The 20,682-nt window shown below is 40.7% G+C and overlaps 2 protein-coding genes across 4 annotated transcripts in view; one reads left to right on the forward strand and one right to left on the reverse strand.

Moving 5' to 3' along the window:
* LOC135263151 (ferroxidase HEPHL1-like) lies at positions 1 to 14,743 on the reverse strand. Its single transcript, XM_064350818.1, has 21 exons — positions 14,551 to 14,743; positions 12,626 to 12,731; positions 12,158 to 12,402; positions 10,067 to 10,279; positions 9,085 to 9,279; positions 8,406 to 8,660; positions 7,622 to 7,793; positions 7,332 to 7,471; positions 6,832 to 6,963; positions 6,318 to 6,523; positions 5,292 to 5,436; positions 4,702 to 4,914; positions 4,153 to 4,366; positions 3,607 to 3,746; positions 3,263 to 3,391; positions 2,984 to 3,090; positions 2,397 to 2,619; positions 2,129 to 2,268; positions 1,161 to 1,329; positions 644 to 664; positions 1 to 512 (listed from the first exon to the last, which is right to left on the reverse strand). The coding sequence occupies exons 3-21, from the start codon at positions 12,348 to 12,350 to the stop codon at positions 400 to 402; spliced, it is 3,120 nt and encodes a 1,039-aa protein (XP_064206888.1). The 5' UTR covers positions 12,351 to 12,402; positions 12,626 to 12,731; positions 14,551 to 14,743; the 3' UTR covers positions 1 to 399.
* Positions 13,878 to 20,682, forward strand: part of LOC135263152 (transmembrane protein 135-like) — a 15,730-nt gene continuing 8,925 nt past the window's right edge. Inside the window, exons 1-8 of one of the 3 annotated variants that reach the window (XM_064350822.1) lie at positions 14,167 to 14,308; positions 14,748 to 14,886; positions 14,971 to 15,098; positions 16,300 to 16,392; positions 17,817 to 17,850; positions 19,268 to 19,333; positions 20,037 to 20,083; positions 20,390 to 20,431. In XM_064350822.1, coding sequence (XP_064206892.1) covers positions 14,791 to 14,886; positions 14,971 to 15,098; positions 16,300 to 16,392; positions 17,817 to 17,850; positions 19,268 to 19,333; positions 20,037 to 20,083; positions 20,390 to 20,431 — 506 coding nt within the window. In that variant the 5' untranslated portion in view covers positions 14,167 to 14,308; positions 14,748 to 14,790. Of the gene's footprint in view, positions 14,108 to 14,166; positions 14,309 to 14,747; positions 14,887 to 14,970; positions 15,099 to 16,299; positions 16,393 to 17,816; positions 17,851 to 19,267; positions 19,334 to 20,036; positions 20,084 to 20,389; positions 20,432 to 20,682 lie in introns of those variants that run through there. The other 2 variants (XM_064350820.1, XM_064350819.1) reach the window with 2 other exon arrangements.

Here is a 20,682-nt window from a genome sequence, read left to right on the forward strand (position 1 = left end):
TTGTCTCAGAAAATACCAGAGCATGCTGTGGAGAGCTTTTTAGCATTTTTTGGTTATACTTCTTTCAGACCAGAACAGCTGGATTGATAATCCTATAACCTGAAGAGATGAACTTCAGCCATAATCATGATATCATATCAAGTGTGTACACTGGATCACCCTACAGGAGTAGCATAAATGGAAACAATCAATTGGGCAATGTGGGTGGAAGTGAATGTATGTCAACAGCAAGGGTGCCCAAAAACAAGAATGGGGATACTTCAATGGAATGAAAACATTTGTCAACTTCAAACAAATGTGCTAATATTTTAATTCTGCCAACTCTTTGTAAATCTATTACTATGTGCTATATAATGCCAATTCTAGACATCAACAATGAAAATGAAAATCCTCATCTTTCTACAAAAGTGTAGAAAGTATCAGACGGAGGCCAATAAGGATCGTCAGGGTCACCATAAAACCCCTGTCCTCTGACCGGAGGCCAAGCAGGGAGATTTTCAGTACAGAACCTGCTGGAGAAAGAAACAAAAAAACACAGACAAGCCTGTCAATATAAAAATCGCAAGAAGTAGTTATGAAGTACATTTCTTCTCAGTTTCACATTCACATCAAACAGCCTAATTAAACATAACTGTAGTCTTACCATTATTAGAGAAATTATCATCTGGAAAACAGAAGAAAAAAAAAAATTATCCAGTCATACGAAACAAGGTTGAATCCTTTACAGACAGAGATACACAGACTGAAAAAAAGACATACAAAATGGATGCTCAAACACTTTATGAAAAATGGCTGATCAAATGAAACCTGGATTTAGTGAGAACCCCTTTCCCCTTTATTTCAGCAATCTGTTCCTGTGATTGGTGGAATAGTGTCATAGGTACATTTTCAGAAGAAAGGGTTCCAAAAGGCTCCTCTGTGTCTCCATAGAGGAACCTCATCTATTTAAAGGGTTCTATTTTGGGAAAAATGGTTCAATCAGGGAGCTTCTACACTTTTCACACCTACCATAGGGGGTTCCATTAAGATGTATGGTTCCCATGTGAAGACAAGAACCCTGGAGGCTCAGAACCCTTTTCTCAAAGTGTGTACTCCATTCCTACAGCAACTGCCAGCACTGACCATAATACACCCAGTGCTTTTGCTGCCCGGGCCCTTACCTGTACCTGCCCTGCTCTTGATAGTGAATACAGCCTCCATGCCAGCATAAACATGGTCAGCTATATGACAGTGCAGCAGCCAGGTCCCAGGGTTCTCTGCGATCATCTCCACCGTTTGAGACGTTCCCGGGAACAGTTCATAGACATCCGCTCGGTGAGCCAGGTCTGTCTGCGGTAAGAATGTCAATGCATCAGAAAACAAAAGGATAGTGCGAGCTGCACGAGCTGAAATTATGACCCATATACAGCCTGCACCACCTTGAGGATTTAATCATTTTAAATTCTAAGGACAATCAAAACCAAACATCATAATTATCTCTATATTATTCCATAAGAATCTATCTTCCAGTGTAAAGCTTTTTTTAGTGAACACTGTTAGTGAACACTTTCATAAGATCTATGTAACTCCATTATAAGCACTACACAGATATCCAGTCAATGACTGATTTGAAGTTGACAATCTAGAACCTAGATCCCATAGGTGAGGGACCGAGTTTGATTTGATGCAATAACTCACTTTTGCACATTGCATATATCTGTAGTGTCTTTCCCTGCATAAACTTCAGACAGTTTACAGCCTCTTCATCCTATTGGTCTATTCCAAATTGGAATGTTGCATAGTGCGCAACAGATTTGCACATAGCTAACTGAATTACCACACAAATTAAAATGAGAGAAAATAAACCAGAAACAAACTGGTTAAAAATAAGGAATTTAACATTTTTAGCTTACATGAGTTAACCATATATCACCAAATAGTAACATAAATATACATGCATGACACCCTCCAACACCCTTCACCTTCCAAGTCACTCAAGTTCACTAGGTATTGTGAATATAGTTGTTTACCAGGAACTTAATCACATGCATAATCATAGATGAAGCATTACATGGAAATGCCTACGGTATGTGTGGAAATGAGCTCATTTAGATCGGTATGTGCATGGAATCCGGCCAATGAAAAGTACCCTGTAAATGAAAACCTGTCCATGGAAATGGACAGTGTGTAGATCCACTTCATTCCCCATTCCAAGAAGATACCAGTCCGTCTTCTCCCCTTGCACCACTGTCAACCCTTGAAGATTACAATAGAGTTTTCCATTGATGGCTATGAGGGGAGAAGAGGAACAACATCCATTACGGTATATATCAGATATACCACAGTCTGCAGCAAAATAAAATAATGAATTTTAAATGCCAGTGTTAGATCACAAGCAGTCTTCTGCAGCGTCACACCATGCATTTGATTTCCCTCCACAAACTCATCGTTCATGGGGAAGGTGCTGGGGTCCTCATCCAGGTAGGTTTGGGTGTTGTCTTTCAAGTACCAGGAGAGATTTTCATTGAAAATCATGAAGAGCAAGGCAAACTCCCTGTCCACATCCCTCCTCTTCCTGTTCTGGTCCAGCGTCCCCTTCCTACAGACCACCAAAGGCCCAAATAACCCGCTGGCTGTGTCCTATATCAGAAATTAAGTTTCTATCAGTAACAGTGGTCTGGTCATGTTGTAAACAAAAAAAACTATAGGGTCTTGATTTTACTCACATTTCCATTGACCAGAGAAGGTATAAAACCAGCTGTCCAGTCAGAACCAATCTTAAACAGTGTACCGAATGCCCAAATAGTACAAACATGTCCATTTGAGTTTCTTGTTCTGTAACACTACATATTCCCACTACTACCAGTTTTCTTTCACACATTTCACAATTTGTCAACTGCATGACACCCCAGCACCCTTGTGTCAAACAAAAATGGAACCATACTGTGTAATCAGTTTTAAAATACTAATTATAACTGCCAATGCTTTTATATTGATTACTAACCTTTACAAAGTCAACAGAGGAGTAATAGGCAAATGAGATGCAGTTGGGGTCTAAACTTCCAGGACCAGATCTTTCTGGAAAGTCCCATTGGTATTGTTGTATTCCACCTTGTGCACGTAATTGATGAGAGAGAGAGAGAGAGAGAGAGAGAGAGAGATAGATAGATAGATAGATAGATGAAGAGAGATTTCACAGTCTTATGGTGACTATGTGAGAAGCACTATATACAGCCATGTTTTTTGAGAATGTGATTGACATCAACCCTCACCCTGCTCTCACCTGGTTGGACAGGAAATAGCTGACCAGCAGGGGTCTTTACTCCATGGGCATGTATGGAGAATGGGCGGGTAGCCATGTTCTTGAAATGGACCAGAACTTGTTCTCCAACCTCTGCCCTGATTATGGGACCTTCAAGAGACACATATACACACAAACTTAAGATTTTCATTCATAAAATTTTAAACTAGAGATATTTGTTAAGAGTCAGTATTTTTCTTTTCTCCATACATCTGATTGGCTCAGATGAAGCACAACATTTCTTATGTTGAGAATGTGCATGCACTTAATTCATCTTCACTTCATTAATAAATGTTTCTTGACAATGAAATGAAAAGGAGACCTACCCAAAATCTGAAGATGTTCTTCTTGCGGTAACCTTGGTTTCCTCGTCATGAAGGTGGTGTCAGTATATTCCCTGTAAACCACCTTTTTATACCTGGAGCCGATGCGATTCTCACCTCTCTCCACAAAAATGCTCCCAGGACTGAAAGTGAAATGAACTGTGTTTTTTATAATGTTCCCACTCTGAGGGAATGTGAGTGGCAGATGAAATGTAAGTTCTTTCATTGAAAGTTATGTTCAATTCAATTTAATTCAATTTTATTTGTATAGCGCTTTTTACATAGTCACAAAGACACTTTACAGAGTAGCAAGGCAAGAGACAGAGCAGAAAGAGCAAGCAGAGCAAACACGTGTTACAGGTTAAATTAAAAGCCGGGGTGAAAATCGAACCAATATAAATGTGCCAGGTCTGGTGAAACTCCAATAGAGGTACACAAGTAACGTGGCTCAACGTGAGGTGGATGGGACAGCAGATGGTGCACCTGTACAATATACCTGCTCAGGTGAGGCTCGAGTGAGACAGGGGGAGGAGTAAGGGTGAGCAGTACCTGCTCTCCTCAGTGCCACCGTGTATCTGTAGTTCACATTTTCTGCTGGGGGCGTAGTCCCACTCGATCTCCTCAGCAGCGATGAAGTACTGCACCAGTGGAGGCGGGGCCGCAGCCTGTGGAACCTTTCGTCCTCTGCATTGTGACACTGAGTACTGCTGCCTCATCCCAGCCAGGTAGTGATCAGTGGTAATGCAGTTCACCTCAAATGTCCCTGCCAATCAGAGGTCAGAGTACACAGTCACAGGTAATATGTACCAAAATCACAGAACTTATGCAACATGCGCTGTTGTCCTCTCGGTACTGCATGCATAACTGTGATTCACAGACTGGTTTCAAACTGCAGTATATCTGACTGGCAAAAATGAATACCGCAATTCTACTTCACTAATAAATCATGTTAGTAACTTACAAGCATGTAATATTCATTCAGAAATTACAACAGGTTTGTGTGAAACAGACAGTAGGCCTCCCATAGGTGGCAGCTCCACTCCTGGGATGGGCCGTGGCCACCTTTTCTCCTTGCTCATCTGTGACAGGGAAACCCACCTGTTGAGTCTGGTTGCATGGAAACAGTCACCCTGGTGTGGGGGAACAGGCTGAAGGTATCCCTGTTCATGCCCTCCTGCTGGAAGGTGTTGCCATTGAAGTAAATCCCATGCACGTCCACTTCTGTGCCCAGGCCAAGGGAATGCCAGGACACCCGATCCCCAACACAGAGATTCAGACCCTGCAGGTTCCCATACATCAGTCCATTCACCCCTGTGTGGCACACACACATAGACATACACACACACACACACACACACACAAACAGACTTACTAATGCTTCATTCAACACAATCAGTGCAAAACTAACATAAAACCAAGATCATAAAATACTACTCTACATGTATAATCTATAATATTACCCAATACAAAAACATTACTTGAAACATTAGGGTACAAAACAAATTATTTATCTGGAGGGTACTTGGTTAGAGCTTGGTGGAGGAATGTGTCTGAGCCAAGAACATATGTTTAAAAACAAGTTTGAAGAAACATTACTTAATAAAGTAAAAATAATATTTACTTAATATTTACTTAAGGTCATGATAATGAATTATGTGATACTGGTAAAGGAGAATTCATGTAAGTACCATGCATTTTATTGTTCTCCATAAAGTCCTCACTCTTCACATCTGATTCGCTGGTCCCAAACATGCGGATATTGTCCTCCAAATACCAGCTGAGGTTTTCATCCATCACAGAGAAGAGCAGGAAGAATTCCTTGTCCACGCCCATCTGAAACACATCATGCAACACACATATCTCATGGTCTACACTTCCTGCACACAATCACAGACAAACATTTCAATACTAGATGTTATATCTAATGTACACTGTTAGCTGTTTCCAATATGGTGTTCTGAAAGAGAGCCAGCAGTCCAGAATCTCCTCTTAAACTGAAGAAGCTGCTAACAAAGGTTTAGAGTCATTCCTATATAATGGCTTCCACAGCCCACACACTTAAGCTTTTTGTTTCAAGAAAATATGAATGCACATACTAGATACAATATCACCAGATACCAGGGTGTTAAGTAGATTTATGCCCTGTACACCTTACAAACCTTGAATTTTGAAGCTGTTATGTGCTTTAATAAAGTAAGTTGCTAACATTTAATTATATTGAAACTACACAAGGTTGCATTCCACCAATGTTACGTCACCACCACTCAAGTTTCATACTAGTCTGCCTGCACAAGACTTCGGGTAGTTATAGGCTGCACAGTTGGCGTTCTCCGGTAGAAGAAGTAGTCTGATGAAACCATGCAGAAATTAAGCTCTGTGGATGTTCGTGAGTAACCGTGAGATTATTTTTGGAAAGGGACGTCACTGCTGCGTTTATCAAATGTTAATTTTTGGCACTTTGAGGCCACACGAAGATAGACTCGCCAGGTGCATTTTATTAGAGTGAGCTACAGCAAATATCCAGAAAATTCATCACATTTCAGTGAAACTATCTGGATGGACAGATACTACTCCAGGCAAGTGAAAACACGCCTTAATTTTATTTTTGGGTGAACTGCCCCTATAAGTTTCAACCAAACAGTTCCACAAAACCAAGACTTATTGCCATCCTGCTAATGTGCCCTCTGGTGAAGTGAAGTGGCAGAAGAAATTACCTGAGACCCACTCTCATTCAGTGCACCCCTTCTACACACCAGCAGAGGGCCCATCAGTCCGGAGTTGGTGTCTTGGACTGGGTCACTGGATGAGTAGTACAGGTAGGAGATGCATGCTGGGTCACTGGGGGAGGGGCCTTCCTTCACTCTCCAGCTGTATGTGAATTTGCCACCCGGACGCACGTGAGCTCCATCATTGGGAACACCTGAGACGCATCCATACAAGCAAAGTTCAATCACAATACTGTCACAGAGACAAAATCTCAGCATTTCTATATCATTGCCGTAACATTTTAATGATAAAAGAAAGTCATTAATGAAAAATGGGGTGGATGTTAAGAGAAGATAAAAATTAATGATGAGAAAACATAATCAAGAAAGAATATCAGTTTTCTGTGAGGAGATTTCTTTAACACATTCAAATTTTTGTATTTCTGATTGTTTTCGTTTAATACCTTTAATTAGAACACAATAAAACATTCACTGATACCACAGAAGGGGTCTGGGGCCTCACCGTCCTGGTAGCTGGTGCCTTCAAAAGCCTTGTCATACTGAAGACCGTGAGGCCGGATGCTGTAGTTTCTGCTGGCCTTGTTCATGAATGTAACCAGAAGGTGGTCACCGACTTCAGCTCGGATCACTGGGCCTGGGGGAGTGAGTCAGCATTATATTGGTATCCAGTGGATTCCACATCCATTTGCCCCCTCATTGCATAATATTAGGGGGCAGAAAAACAATAATCAAAACTTACACTTTGACCATAATTTAGTCTTAAATGAATGGTGATGGAAAACAGTATGTGCAATGATTTCCTAGTATCAACATCTTAAAATGTCATAAGTGCATGTGTGTGTATGCTTGAAACAGGTATTCATGTAAAAGTGGAAAATCAAATGAAACAAAATAAATAATTATATATATATATATATGAATATATAACAATGGGTCAACTCAGTTCATACAAGTATTAAGAACATATCTTTTACTGTAACTAGCAGTATCTAGCAGGTTTACCTAGAATTCCAAGGTGTCTTTCTGCAGAACTCTGCTCCACCTTGGTGGTGAAATTTCCATTGGTGTAGGCCACATAACGGGCCTTCTTATACACCCCTCCCAGCCGACCCCCTTGCCTTCCAAAAAAAATCTCCGACTGACTGTCAAGGGAGCACAGACAAACAGATACCGGTAAAAACCTATGCAGCATAATTCCTACATCACTATGTATTTATATGCAGGGAACAGAGACTGGTGGGCAATCGCCTTTGAGTTAAAAATGCATTTAAAAAAAGACTTTTACACCACACCTGCCAGAATCAACCAAGGACAGATTATTTGAAGTGTCAGTTCCTAATGGGGCATAATTCCACAACTGTTCCTCAGCAGCTATGTAATACCGCCTTATTCTGCCATCAGGAGATGCTTCAGTAGTGTTCTTTCCTCCACATCTCAAAACTTGGTAAAAGGCTTGCATCCCCGCTATGGATAGAAAAACAGACAATCAACCACCAGGGGAAGACATTACACAATGTACAGGACATTCGCTGAAAATTCCTGTGTAAGGTTCAAGTCCTTGAAAGCCTGCCTCCACACAGTGATCTAAGTAAATTAAACATTTTCAATGAAACCATATGTACATATGCCCAAAAAAATATTTTTAAGTGTTTAAAAAAAAAAAAAACACTTAAAAAGGGTGAAAGCATAAAACGCATTCCTAAATGTGTTCATTAAAAAAATATTTAGATTTATTTCCAAGTTACTATGAATTATGTGACCTGGCATTAATTGTAATGTTGTAATGTAATGACAAGTCACACTATTAATTGTGACTTGGAAATAAATCTAAATATTTTTTTAATGAACACATTTAGGAATGCATTTTATGCTCTCATTATTTTATCCATTTATGTTAAAACGATTCTATTTAAATGGGAATTTTTTATTTTTTTATTTTTTATTCTAAATGACCGTTTTACTAAAAGTTAGGTGTTAAGGGTACAAAGGTATTGCTCTACCTGTGCTTAAAAACCTCCTGGTTAGCAGTCAAGTCCTGAAATAACTACAATGAATCTTTGCTTTTGTTGCCTCTACCTCGTATGTGGTCATTGACCAGGCAGCCCATCAGCCATTTTCCTGGGGTGATGGGGACCATGTCTGCGGCAATAAAGGTTGCCGGGAACAGGCTGAGGACATCAGTACGGTGACCCTGGTTAAGCAGTGTGTGCCCCTGGAAGTCGACAGAGTGGATGTCCACCTCACTGCCCATGCCAAAGAGGTGCCAGGCCACCGTCTGGTTCAGGCACACCTCCACACCTGGCAGGTTCCCATACAGGTACCCATTTATGGCTGTGGTTGAGGAAAGAACAATGTCAATGAGCAGACTGATGGAGAAAGAAGAAGCTTCTACAGTATGCACCACCTTCCTTCAATCTGATGGTGGGATTCCTTTGGAGGGGAGGGGATCTGCATGTTGAAAGAAGAGAGCTAGTTGTAAATGGAGGCGAGATATACCTTTCTGTTTTCACAACTCATGGCCTGTGGCCACCTGGTGTGTAGCTAGTAGGAACTAATGTCATAGTGACCCAAGGAACTGTAGCAGTAACCAGCCTAAACCCATCCTACCTCTGGTAAGAAAAAAACTGTTATGTTCCACCATTGCAGGGCAAAAGGTGATGGCATTTTTAAAGTGTGATAGGGGTCAGACCTTAAACTGACCATCTACTTAATGGACACCATCAAAAAGAGTGATTAGGAGGCTGGCACCACCCACCATGCATTTTGTTGGACTCCTGAAAGTCCTCGTCATCAGGGTCCACGCCTTTGGGATCTGAGCAGAAGGTCTGGATGTTCTCCTCTAGGTACCAACTGAGGTTCTCTTCTATTACAGTGAATAATAAGACAAAGTCCTGGTCCACGTCTTTCCGCTTCAGCATGGTCCGTTTGCTGGGTACCTGCAGCAGGGTGCCTGGAAAAAGCAGAGGTAGGGGAACACATAAAAGAAGGGAGTGGCACACCATTATGGAGCAGTAGTCAGTGATTAATCTGTTATTTTATTTGACTCCAGTAAAATACGAAGATACGCTAAAGATAAATGTTTTTAGCTAATAGTCAAATAATAACTCCATGGGCTAGCTGGTACAGAACTTTTCCAGGGCATGGACCTAAGATTTGGACTATGCCAATACCAACTGTGGTTGGGAGCCCTGCAGGGTGACACACAATTTGTGCTAGACCAGGAAGAGAGGACTTCAGCCAGCCAGGAAGAAGGTATCTCATCATGCACCAGCGACCCCTGCTGGTCAATTGAGTACTCTCAGTTTGCCTATTGAACTGCACAAAAATTCATATTACAGGCTTTTGTGGAGGCTGTGATGAGTATCATAGTGTGAACATTATTGGGAATACCATATTGCGAAGAAAAAGCATAAAAATAATAAGAATAATAATTGCATTAATAATAGTAAAATTTAAAATACTTTTAGAACGAGTTTGACCTGCCACTTTGTTTTGACTATCAGCCATAAAGGGCATGATATGGAGACAGTCATAATTAACATATTTTTTGCTATTACATGAAGGCACTGCAATGAATGTGACTCATGAATTCCTTAAAGGATGGCAGTTCACCCTGCAAGGGAACCAAATGGCCAGAGCACTGAGTAGCAGCTTGTTTGAATGGGGTAAATACTAATAGCCATGATGCTGACATCTCATGACCTCATGATGTGATGTGTGTGTAGATGGCTTGGGACCTTTCTTGCAGGTAAGGAGAGCCCCAATAAGACCAGAGTAGATGTCCCGAGGGGGATCGACATGTGAGTGGTACGCCCAGGTCAGGCAGTTAGCGTCCCCCTCCGCGGGGGCAAATTCGGGCTTGATAGTCCAGGTGTAGGTGTGCTTTCCTCCCGGGGGGACAGCATCATCCAGCTTCAGCTTTCCAGATGTCCCATCAGGATACAGAGCCCCTGGAACAAACCGTACTATTACATAATCAACACAAAATTGCACAGGGAGGCACAGACCCATAGAGGACTGACGCACTCAAGTCTCAAACGCATATGTCATTATGTCATCATCAAGACACTACCTTGGACAAACAGATTATCATTACAATTACATAATAAAAATGTTTTTAAAAATAAATTAAAATAATAATAATACTAATAATACTAATAATAACAATAATAATTGCATTGTGAATACTGCTAGGAGATAAAATGAATTTGTATACTGCCACTTGATATCCTCTCAAATCATTTCAAAATTGCTGCATGATAAATGTTAAATTACTCCTCTTTTCTTTTCCCACCCATTTCATGACAAATCTGTGCACCTGAACATGACTTCAGTTACTTCTCTGAAATGCACTCAGTGAAGTGCATTTCTTTGACTACACATTTACAAAGTGTACGGAATAAAATATAATCGTCTGACTGACACAGTATACAGTTGGATCTCTTCAACAGATGTCCAACAGATGTACATAGACAATATAATGCAGTAATGAAGTAATAGGCTAGATTAAAAACATTCAAAGACATGCACACCAATTTATGTCTGTTTATAGCACAACATTCAGAAACAACAACGAAAAATAAATAAATGGCTGCTTTGGGGGCAGTTTTCTTTTTGAATAAAATAACAGGCTAAACATAATAATGAGATTTTCTTCTGCAAGGTTCCTTTAAATACTTTCCCCATTTTATTAATGATGAATAAGGAGGATAATGTTGTCACTTACTCATTCAAGGGACTGGTCATTGGCATCTAAAGATCAAATCTGTCGAAACACTTCGTAAGCATTGTGTGTAAGTGTGGTATAGTAAGTGTTAATATTGGTGTAAATAGGTGGAATGTGGGTGACAGATGTAAACTTAGGTGTCAGGGCATAAATAAACAGCCAAGTAAAAGACACCTACATTCACTTGGCTGTAATCTTTCTTTACACATTAGAGCCATTTACTCTGTATATTTTAGTAGATTTCCTGCCAACTTTGCCATTGGGCAACTTTGTCATTGCTATCACAATGTTCTACTGCCAAGAAAACAATAAAATGGAGTTTATGTTCAAAGGCAAAAAGAATAAAAAATAATATCATATTGGAGATCAGACATTGGAAGGAAAGGCATTGAAATGTTAAGAGGAATAAATGCTAAAAGACAATGAAAATGTTATACTCTTGATCTTTTCTCGAAAAGTGTACACTAGCAAGGTAGTTTTCTCTTGCCAGTGTTGTACTAGATGTGTAATATGTGGGTTCATGCTCAGATCTCAGAAGAGGTGCTTTGTGATAAAGGCCTTTGTAAAAAGGTTATATAAATTGAATTGAATTCAATACTCTTACATTCTTAAATATAAGCCAAGATTCTAGATATAGTTCATTTTCAACACTTTTCTGAAAAAGAGTATGTAGGTAGTAGGTGTGATCCCAGCTCACGTTTAGTTCCACTATGTTCCATTTCTGGTATGTTAGGGTAAATGTTTTCAAGGTGTGAAGTTGTTTATATAATACTTGAATATTATTTTGAAGTTATAAGGAACATTGCCATAGTAGTTTTTAAATACTATTCAGCTTTGCCACTCTATTTAGAAAATAAACAGTGGACAGCTATCCATGTTAATTTCACTGGGAAAGTTAGCAATGTTCAATGAACCTGATATTCCAATACTTACTGGAACATTCCTAAAATCTTATTAACAAACTTTTTAAATAACTGACTGACAATCTAACATCTAAAATCAAGACAACATAACAAGTACATTTATCTGTGACATGGCTAGAAATGTATTTCTGTGCCTGAAAGTACTCCCCGTGTGTGTGTTCATTCATGCATGTGTCTACCTTCAGAGTCTTTTTCATAGGACATGCCATGTGGATGCAACGAATATGGCCTTGAGGCAAAGTTCTTCATGTGGACAACCAGGACGTCGCCCACCTCTCCCCTCAGAACTGGGCCCAGGAACCCCAGCCAGTTAGGTTTAGGTACCTCTTTGGAATAGGTTTGGTCCGTGTACTCCCTGTACATTGCTTTCATGTACACAGATCCAATTCTGCGTGGGCCTTGTTGTAAAAACACAGAGGCAAGCCTGGGCGATATTGGGGAGAAGGACAAAACATGCAGAAGAGAGCATTGACTTGGGAACATATTTTCACAAGATAAACACATTTAATGTAAGCTTCACAAAGTATTAAGCAGCACTGTAAATCTGCCTTATTACAATACATCCATGTAATAAATGTTCTTTGAGTTCCTGAATTATATTGATTATTATGTGAAATAAACAATATAAATGTCATACTGTAACTCACTCATCTTCAGCGAAGTCTTTCCCAGTTATTAGATTGCGGCCACTCGGAGCATAGTTCCACCTGTCTTCTTTAATTCCGATGTAGTATGTTCTGGTGATGCTATCAACTGCAGAGAATGAGACACAAAGTGTGCAAATAAGCAAAAGCCAAGTGTCTCGCAGCCAGCCCATGGTTAATGGCAAAGAACAGGTACAGTCAAGTGTCGTGTACTTGTGTAGGGAATAATGTGTTTGTCCCCTCCCTTTTCCCAAAAGGATATATTTTGTGAAACTTAGCCATGCAGTGCAATCAAAAAGGAAGGACGGATGCGTTGCTATCCCTGGATGCTGTTAATGATAATCTCTTATAAAACTTCTTCAAATAGGCTGCTTCATAGACTTCTGCGGTACAATGCTTGTGGCTGCATTCTGGTGCTGCATAAAGGGATTTGTAACATTAATGCCACAGAATGGTTGCATGGCTGGGACCTGCAGCTCCCTGCCATGGAACCATTCCTTTCTAAATTTCTAAATTTATATGTACTGAGGTGCGCAGCACATGTAGGGCCTACTCAGCTGCAGTCTGTGGCTCCATCTTCGCTAGGTTTCTACAAACCCAACTCCATCACCATGCATCTGTCTATATCTACAATCTGGGCAGAGAAAATTGAAAAAATAAAAACTGAGATTCAGAGATATTTGGAACTGTTCTATTTTTATTCTTTAATCTTACTTTATTACATGCTGGGTTTGTTCTGAGAACAGGACATGGGATTTCATGCAAGACTAACAAATGTCCATGTTGTGTGTGTATGTACAAATTTCAGAAGGGAAATGTCGAGAAAAGTCCATCTGATTGGTAGGTTTGAGTGTTGTTTGGGGTTCTGTGCTTTACGGAAACATCTAGAAGTTCAAATCCCACGAGTGACAACACTGCGGTATCCACTGGTGACTGAGCTTCTTCACTAGCTCAATTAAGATTTACATAAATAAATGAGCAATGTGTGTCATTGGCATGTTCCTTTCCTTGCTTCTGCTTTATTGTAGGTACACAATGGACTACTTATCTTGCATTATCAACTGCACTATTTAACAACCTCCCAAAAGGGGACCATGGCATATGGTTGCATTTAATTGATAAATTACTTAATTATTGCCTTCCAATTAATTATAGTCACGGTTGTACTAGTGTTTGCATGTGTTATACGCAGATTCTTTTAAAAAGAACTGAAAGATAAGGCAGTTTCTAACCATTACAAGTGTCCCATAATAACCCGAAAACGACCTTTCCTCCAATTTCCCTCTCAGTGCAGCGCGGGGCTTGTGCCGTGATCGCGCGTTCACGGGTTCAGCACAAGCCAACATGGCTGCCTTCAGTAAGTCAATTCCACACAACTGCTACGAAATTGGACATACCTGGAACCCTTCGTGCACGGTTTCGACACTGCAGGTTACCGCAGGAGCACTTGAAGCGTCCTTTAAAATATACGCACCCTTGTATCTTGTAAGTCAAAGGTTTCTACGCCGTCAAGAAACTTCCATGAATTTAAGCTAGGGCCCGAGTACAACTAACTAATGATAATCAATGTATGAGTGCTATTCTGAAAGTTTGTTGGCTCGCTCGATGCGATCTTACGTTTAGCTAGTTAGCACGTTTAGTATACAGTCGATTGTTAGCCAACATTAACAAACACTTGCATATTTGGTATGTTTTATTAACGTTCCATATCGAATTTTCTGTCATCTATTATTGGCAAGCTTTTGCAGTTTAAACTGAAATTTCCAATCCCTAGCCAGGAAGCTTGTAACTTCGCTTGCTGTCGAATGTTGCTCAGTTTAACTAGTCTAGTCTGTTACAAATACTACGCATGTTGTGCTATCATCTGTAGGTTAGTTGGCTGTAACATTAGATAATTAGCTATCTTTATGAGAACGTCTTCTATTTACCTGTAACGTTCGCGTCTCTAGTGTGGATAGAATTAGACAGCTTCTGATATTTCCTAAACGGAGCCGCTTGCAAAGTGATTTGCACCGCTGAATACACCTAACTAACTGTGATGTATAGCTAGCGTGCTTAAGTGACGTATTGTCTATGCATTTAGATTTATTTTGGAATATGGCTTCCATTGTCCCTTGTGTTGCAGAAGTAATACCAAGGTCACTAAGCAGATGGTCGTGTAGCATGCTATGTCACGAATTACGTGGCAGCTGTGTATATGTTGGATATGTGTGGTGGGTAGCATGTGCATGGTTGCTCACCCTTCCTTTAGGGAATATGCAAAGGTAGGTTTAGGTCTCTAAAATGTATTTATTTATTTATTCCATCTCATCCAAAATCGGTCTAATGCAACAATTGGTGTATTACAGATTGCTGCTATCCTCCGGAGGAGAAAAAAGGATTACTATTTGAAAAGACTGATACCTGAAATTATACAGTCAACGTCATTTCTGACTGCCAATGGGGGACTATACATTGCGTTCTTCTGCATTCTCAGGTAGGAATTGTTCACTGTAAGCAGTGCTCTTAAACAGCTATTCGGCCATTGCAACTCATGGATTGCTTTATTGATTGTTTAAAGTCCACAGATAAGAGCAGTCTGCAATGCTTGGAAAGCTGAAGGATAAATCCATAAAGGCGACAATTTAGATAACAAGAGTAAACATAAATAGGCCTGCAATGCTCCTGAGTATCAGTTTTATAAACTGTCTGCATTATTGAAATCGTACAAACGCTACAGATAGGTGAAATCACACAAACCATCTATGCACAAGTTAAATCACACAAAATTATGATACTGCAATACACTGACACTATTGCCCCTTAAAGTGTGGTATAGCTGTGTAAAGATAGGTAGGGCCTAATTTGTCTAGTGACTTTTACTTTTAATGCTATACAAGCTATTGGTTTTTAGGTTAACATTACGCTTATTAATTATAAATGGTCTTTGTGCCTTCTTGGTGATGTTGCACTTTTGTATTCCTGAGAATAACATTCATGTTTTCCACTTTTGTAAGTTTCTCTGTATAAGAATGTCTGCTAAATGATTGTAACATAATGCAATGTACTGTTTATGCTTTAACTGAATACCAAGGGTGTGGTCCAGTGTATTTCTAGTCAACAGAGGAACTATCAAAACTGTCCACTGTGTTGTGTGATATTGCAAAAGAAACACCATTTATGATCAATATTTACATCCTATATAGGCAGTAGGCAGGAGCCTCAGAGTCATGTCTCCCATTTAGAGTATTTACACCTGTTAACAGAGGATTTATGGCTTTTCAGTCAAACCAAAATGTGTCCTATTGTATTGACTGATATGGTCCATGTGATGCTGATGTTTGGGAAATCAGTCTGTACTATAACTGACCCTTCAGCTACTGCTGTATATTTGTTGCCCCTGCAGCAGCAACAGCAGCTGTGGCAGCCATTTTTACAGCTCTCCTGTATGTAGAGAAGCTGCTGCGGTTATCTGTAGCCATAAATAAAAATACTGACATTGTGAAACAGTAAATCGGAACAATATGAGGTAATCAGTTTGCCATGTCATTTTATTGCATGTGACCTATGCTATAAATGGCAAGTAACACTGGGGTCAAAGTCAGCACAGGTATTTTAAAATGTCTGATTTCCAACGTTTGTGAGTGTGCGTAACTGTAGATGGTTCTCAGTCTCCTCTCGCTGTTTTGTGTGCTCAGGAGACTTCTTGGCAGGTTCTATTCATGGTCCACAGGATTCGGAGCGGCTCTGCCAGCTTCGTACATCGCCATCCTGATTGAACGGAAAAGCAGGTCAGCCTCATTTCCATGGCGGTCTGTCCGTGGTGGTCCTGTCGCCTGCACATGCATGGCCACACTGCTGCTCTGATTGCTGCTCCACATGGCTGCTCTGAGCGCTCCTCCACGTGGCTGCTCTGAGCACTCCTCCACACTGCTGCTCTGAGCACTGCTCTACACAGCTGCTCTGATCACTGCTCCACACTGCTGCTCTGAGCACTGCTCCACACTGCTGCTCTGATCACTGCTCCGACCACTGCTCCACACTGTTGCTCTGAGCACTGCTCCACACTGCTGCTCTGAGCACTGCTCCACACTGCTGCTCTGAGCACTGCTCCACACTGCTGCTCTGAGCACTGCTCCACACTGCTGCTCTGAGCACTGCTCCACACTGCTGCTCTGAGCACTGCTCCACACTGCTGCTCTGAGCACTGCTCCACACTGCTGCTCTGAGCACTGCTCCACACAGCTGCTCTGAGCACTGCTCCACATAGCTGCTCTGAGCACTGCTCCACACTGCTGCTCTGAGCACTGCTCCACTGCTCTCACTGCTGCTCTGAGCACTGCTCCACACTGCTGCTCTGAGCACTGCTCCACACTGCTGCTCTGAGCACTACTCCACACTGCTGCATTGACCACTTCTCCCAACTGCGATTCTGGGCACTGCTCTACACTGCTGCGCACCACTGCTACATATTACTGTGCTGACTCCTCCTCCACATTTCTGCCTTGATTACTACTAGTTTAGCATAATAGACAAATTATCATTTTTGTAGTAAATGACGTTTTGAATTTTTGTTTTATCTTGGGACAAATGCACAGACATCTTTTGAATTAATATTAGTTTAATAGGAAACAAACAGGCACAGTGTTTGATCACTGTCAGTATAGTCTTCTCTGGTTTAAAGAGAGCTAAATACCCTACCCAATTACTTCCGTCATTGTAGAAAATGTGTTTAAATGGATTGACATATGGATTTATGGGCTGATGCTTCCCAAACAGGAAAAAAAAAAAAATCACTGTTGGAACAAAGTCTCTTCAGTCTATTGACTGTTTGTTTTGTCTAATTACTTTGCATAAACCATTTAAACATGTATAATTAAATCCTTGAATGTTTTGTGGTTTATCAGTCTTTCAGCTTCAATAGGTACCCTAACATGATTTATTAGGTGTACACAAAGCTCCTTGCATTCAGAATTGATACTTTTGAGAGAAGATTTCCATTTGGGAAATGCCCCCTGCTTTAGACTGATGCGAAGAGTGTTGTGTAGCTAGAAGCTACATACATTTAGAAATCACTCAGGTAGATCTAGTTGATGTCTGTTTTCTACTGTGTGTAATGGGTTCATCTGACTGACTGCTGGTTGCTTTGCAGATTTTGCCACAGTGCATTTCTTCATTATTTGCATCTGATATTTCGATTTCTCGCTCTCTGCAGGAGAGGACTGCTGACCATATACATGGCAAATCTGGTATGTTGTCCCAACACTATAACATTCTATTCTTCAAATATAATGCACAGTCAAATACCCTTTTTTTGGAATGTTGTTCTTAAAATTGGTAACGATAAAATTTGCACCAATTTTTACACGTCACCCCATTGTTGCGGGCGGAAGTGTGATGTAGCTCACAGCATGTCTATTGTGGAAAGAGTGCTGTGTGTACTTGGTGCCCCCCCAATCACTGGTCCTGGATCAGCCATGCCCCCCCCCCCCCCTCCCCCCCCCCATAAATGCAACTGTAACCGTTATGTGGTAAAAGCTGAAATCAATCCAGAGCAAATGCACCTTGAATGGCCTGTTGCCCTGCTGCCATCGGTTTAAATTAATCAACTATTAACTTATCTGCAGTAGGGAACTGGGAAACTGCAAAGGGGTCCATCTACAGTTTCACAATTTCTGGCTGCTGATACAGTATTTTGGTGTGTGATTGTGATTTAAACCAATACGATGTCTGAGCATTTTCCTGGTCAGTACTGGTTGCATGTGCAGGGGCTCCTGGTTGGTGAATGCTGCCAAAGAACCTGTCTTGTTTCTGTATGACCAAACCACGCTGCTATCACAGGATTGACGCAGTAAAACGGAAAAGCCTTTTGCTTTGGAACCTTCAAAAGTAAAAAAACTTAAGGATGTGCATGGTAGCATTATGCCTAGCCAAAATAGTCTAAGCTTTGACTAGGCTATTGACATTGAGTGAGTGTGAACCCTTTTAGTGTACAATGCGTAATATTGCCACAAGGTACTGTACAGTGGTTAATGGCTAATGAAATTGTCAGATTTAAAATGTTTGCTAGCAGGATTTGAACCCAAGCAATTGTGATTGTGAATCAGGTGTTTAATCAGTGGAGAACCAAAGCCATATATAGCTGCTATGGGGAAAACAAAATAGTCCAACGGCTGGTATTGCACATAATCTGCTTGTGCAAGATGGCCTACTTTTTCAACTCTTACCTCCCTTGGCTATCTATAACTGATGACAGCAAATAACATGAAGTAATTAAAGTATCTTATTTTGATCTTATGTATGGAAAAGGGTGCATTATTGGAACTGTATTCTTGCAACCTTCAGGTTACAAGCATAGAATAATGACCACACCAAGAGGAGCCCTCCCAGAATGCAGGTTTGAGTAGTTCTTTGCATGCCTGTCTGTGCCGTCTGTTCAGCAGTACAGACAGGGATCCTCCAGCCTTAGGAAAATCATGGGGCTGAGTAATAAAGCGAAACCTTTGTCACCATGGAAATGGGCGCTCACCAGTCCTGTAGTCAGCGTTCCATGCAGTTCCCTGACCGTTGCCATGTGAACAGAGGGAGCGCCGTGTAGTAAAGAATGTGTTAAAATTGTGCTGAATGCCACTTTCACCAGCCCCGCATGTCTCTGTGTCATTCTAGGCGACAGAAACTATATTTCGGATGGCAGTCAGAAGAGGAATGGTTAGCCCCATCAAACACGGAGAGGTGAGTTCTGCAGGGACTCTCAGTTCAAGGCATGCGGAGTCAGTAATCCTGAACCAGGGATGTTCCCTTCTAGTCTTGTAAATCCACAGTGTGTTTAAACCAGCAGCAGACGTGCATCAGGATCAGCTGTTATGCAAACAATGGCCTGATATGACCTGCACTGGAGAGAAACTGAGAAGTGTGTGTCTTTGCAGTGGCCTCTATTATAGTCACAATAACTCAATCAGTTTTTTATATATGTATTGGCAGACACTAATGGTTTGCTAATATGGCATACCAAGTGCTAATAACTTGGACAACAGTTCAAGTAGGCATTAATACTATCAATAATTTGTCTAAAGCTGATCAGACTGAACCAATAGACAGCGTATTAAATGTATCAAATGCACAATTACTTAAGAAGATTTCAAATGATGACTGACTCAACACAGAGGACGAACTTTAAAGTAGTATTGAAGTTTAAAAAAAAATTAATTAAAAGGAGCCTAATTGCTTTGATGGATAAGGATCAGGAATTTGCTATCAGTCTATTTAACACACGTCATTTTAAGTATACTATGAGTAGGTGTGGTTTTAGATTTGGAGATTCTGTAGAAACTGTTTCTTTAGTCCTGGTGGCCCCAGGACCGAAGGTCATTCCACCACAGTGGGGGGCTGGGACAAGATGGAGTAGATTGATTCATTGCTTCTCTTCTCTACATAGATACTGCTGTTCTGCTTGACTGCGTCAATCTACATGTTCTTTTTCCGGTAAGGTAGCAGATGACGGCAGAGCACCACTCCCATCTGTGAAACCGTAGTTCACAGTTCCATAGCTCTTGAATGATGTTGATCTTCAGAGCGTATAGCCAGTGGAGGATGACCCATGAGTCATTGTTGAGTAGATGCATTTTCTGTGTTCTACACAGCTTATAAACAGCTTTGGGAGGGAGGTTCTACTTTTTTTTTAAATAGAATTGCAAGAAGAATTTTAATAACGTGCTTTATAATTATGGCCAGTCTTGTCAACATACTCTTTGAAAATTGCCATTAAGGTCAATTTTACTTATTTTTTAGCAGCAAAGATGGCCTCCAGGGATTTGCATTTTCTGCTCTCAAGTAAGTATGTATTACTAAACATGCATGTACAGTATATATTAACACTATCTGTTGGTACTGTATGTCTGTACACATGTATTTTGTAAATAATGGTCAGTGATCTGTGTGGGATGAACTTATCACATACCTAAGGGCCCCCCAGGCCTGGTGGGGGGGGATATACAAAGCGCTGTATCTGGAGGGCTGCCTTATTCCTTCTTTTTTTTTTTCCATTTTTATTTCTTACTTGAGCTACATTCTTTTTTATCCTG

This window comes from Anguilla rostrata, chromosome 9 (assembly GCF_018555375.3).
Source record: "Anguilla rostrata isolate EN2019 chromosome 9, ASM1855537v3, whole genome shotgun sequence".
NCBI lineage: Eukaryota > Metazoa > Chordata > Actinopteri > Anguilliformes > Anguillidae > Anguilla > Anguilla rostrata.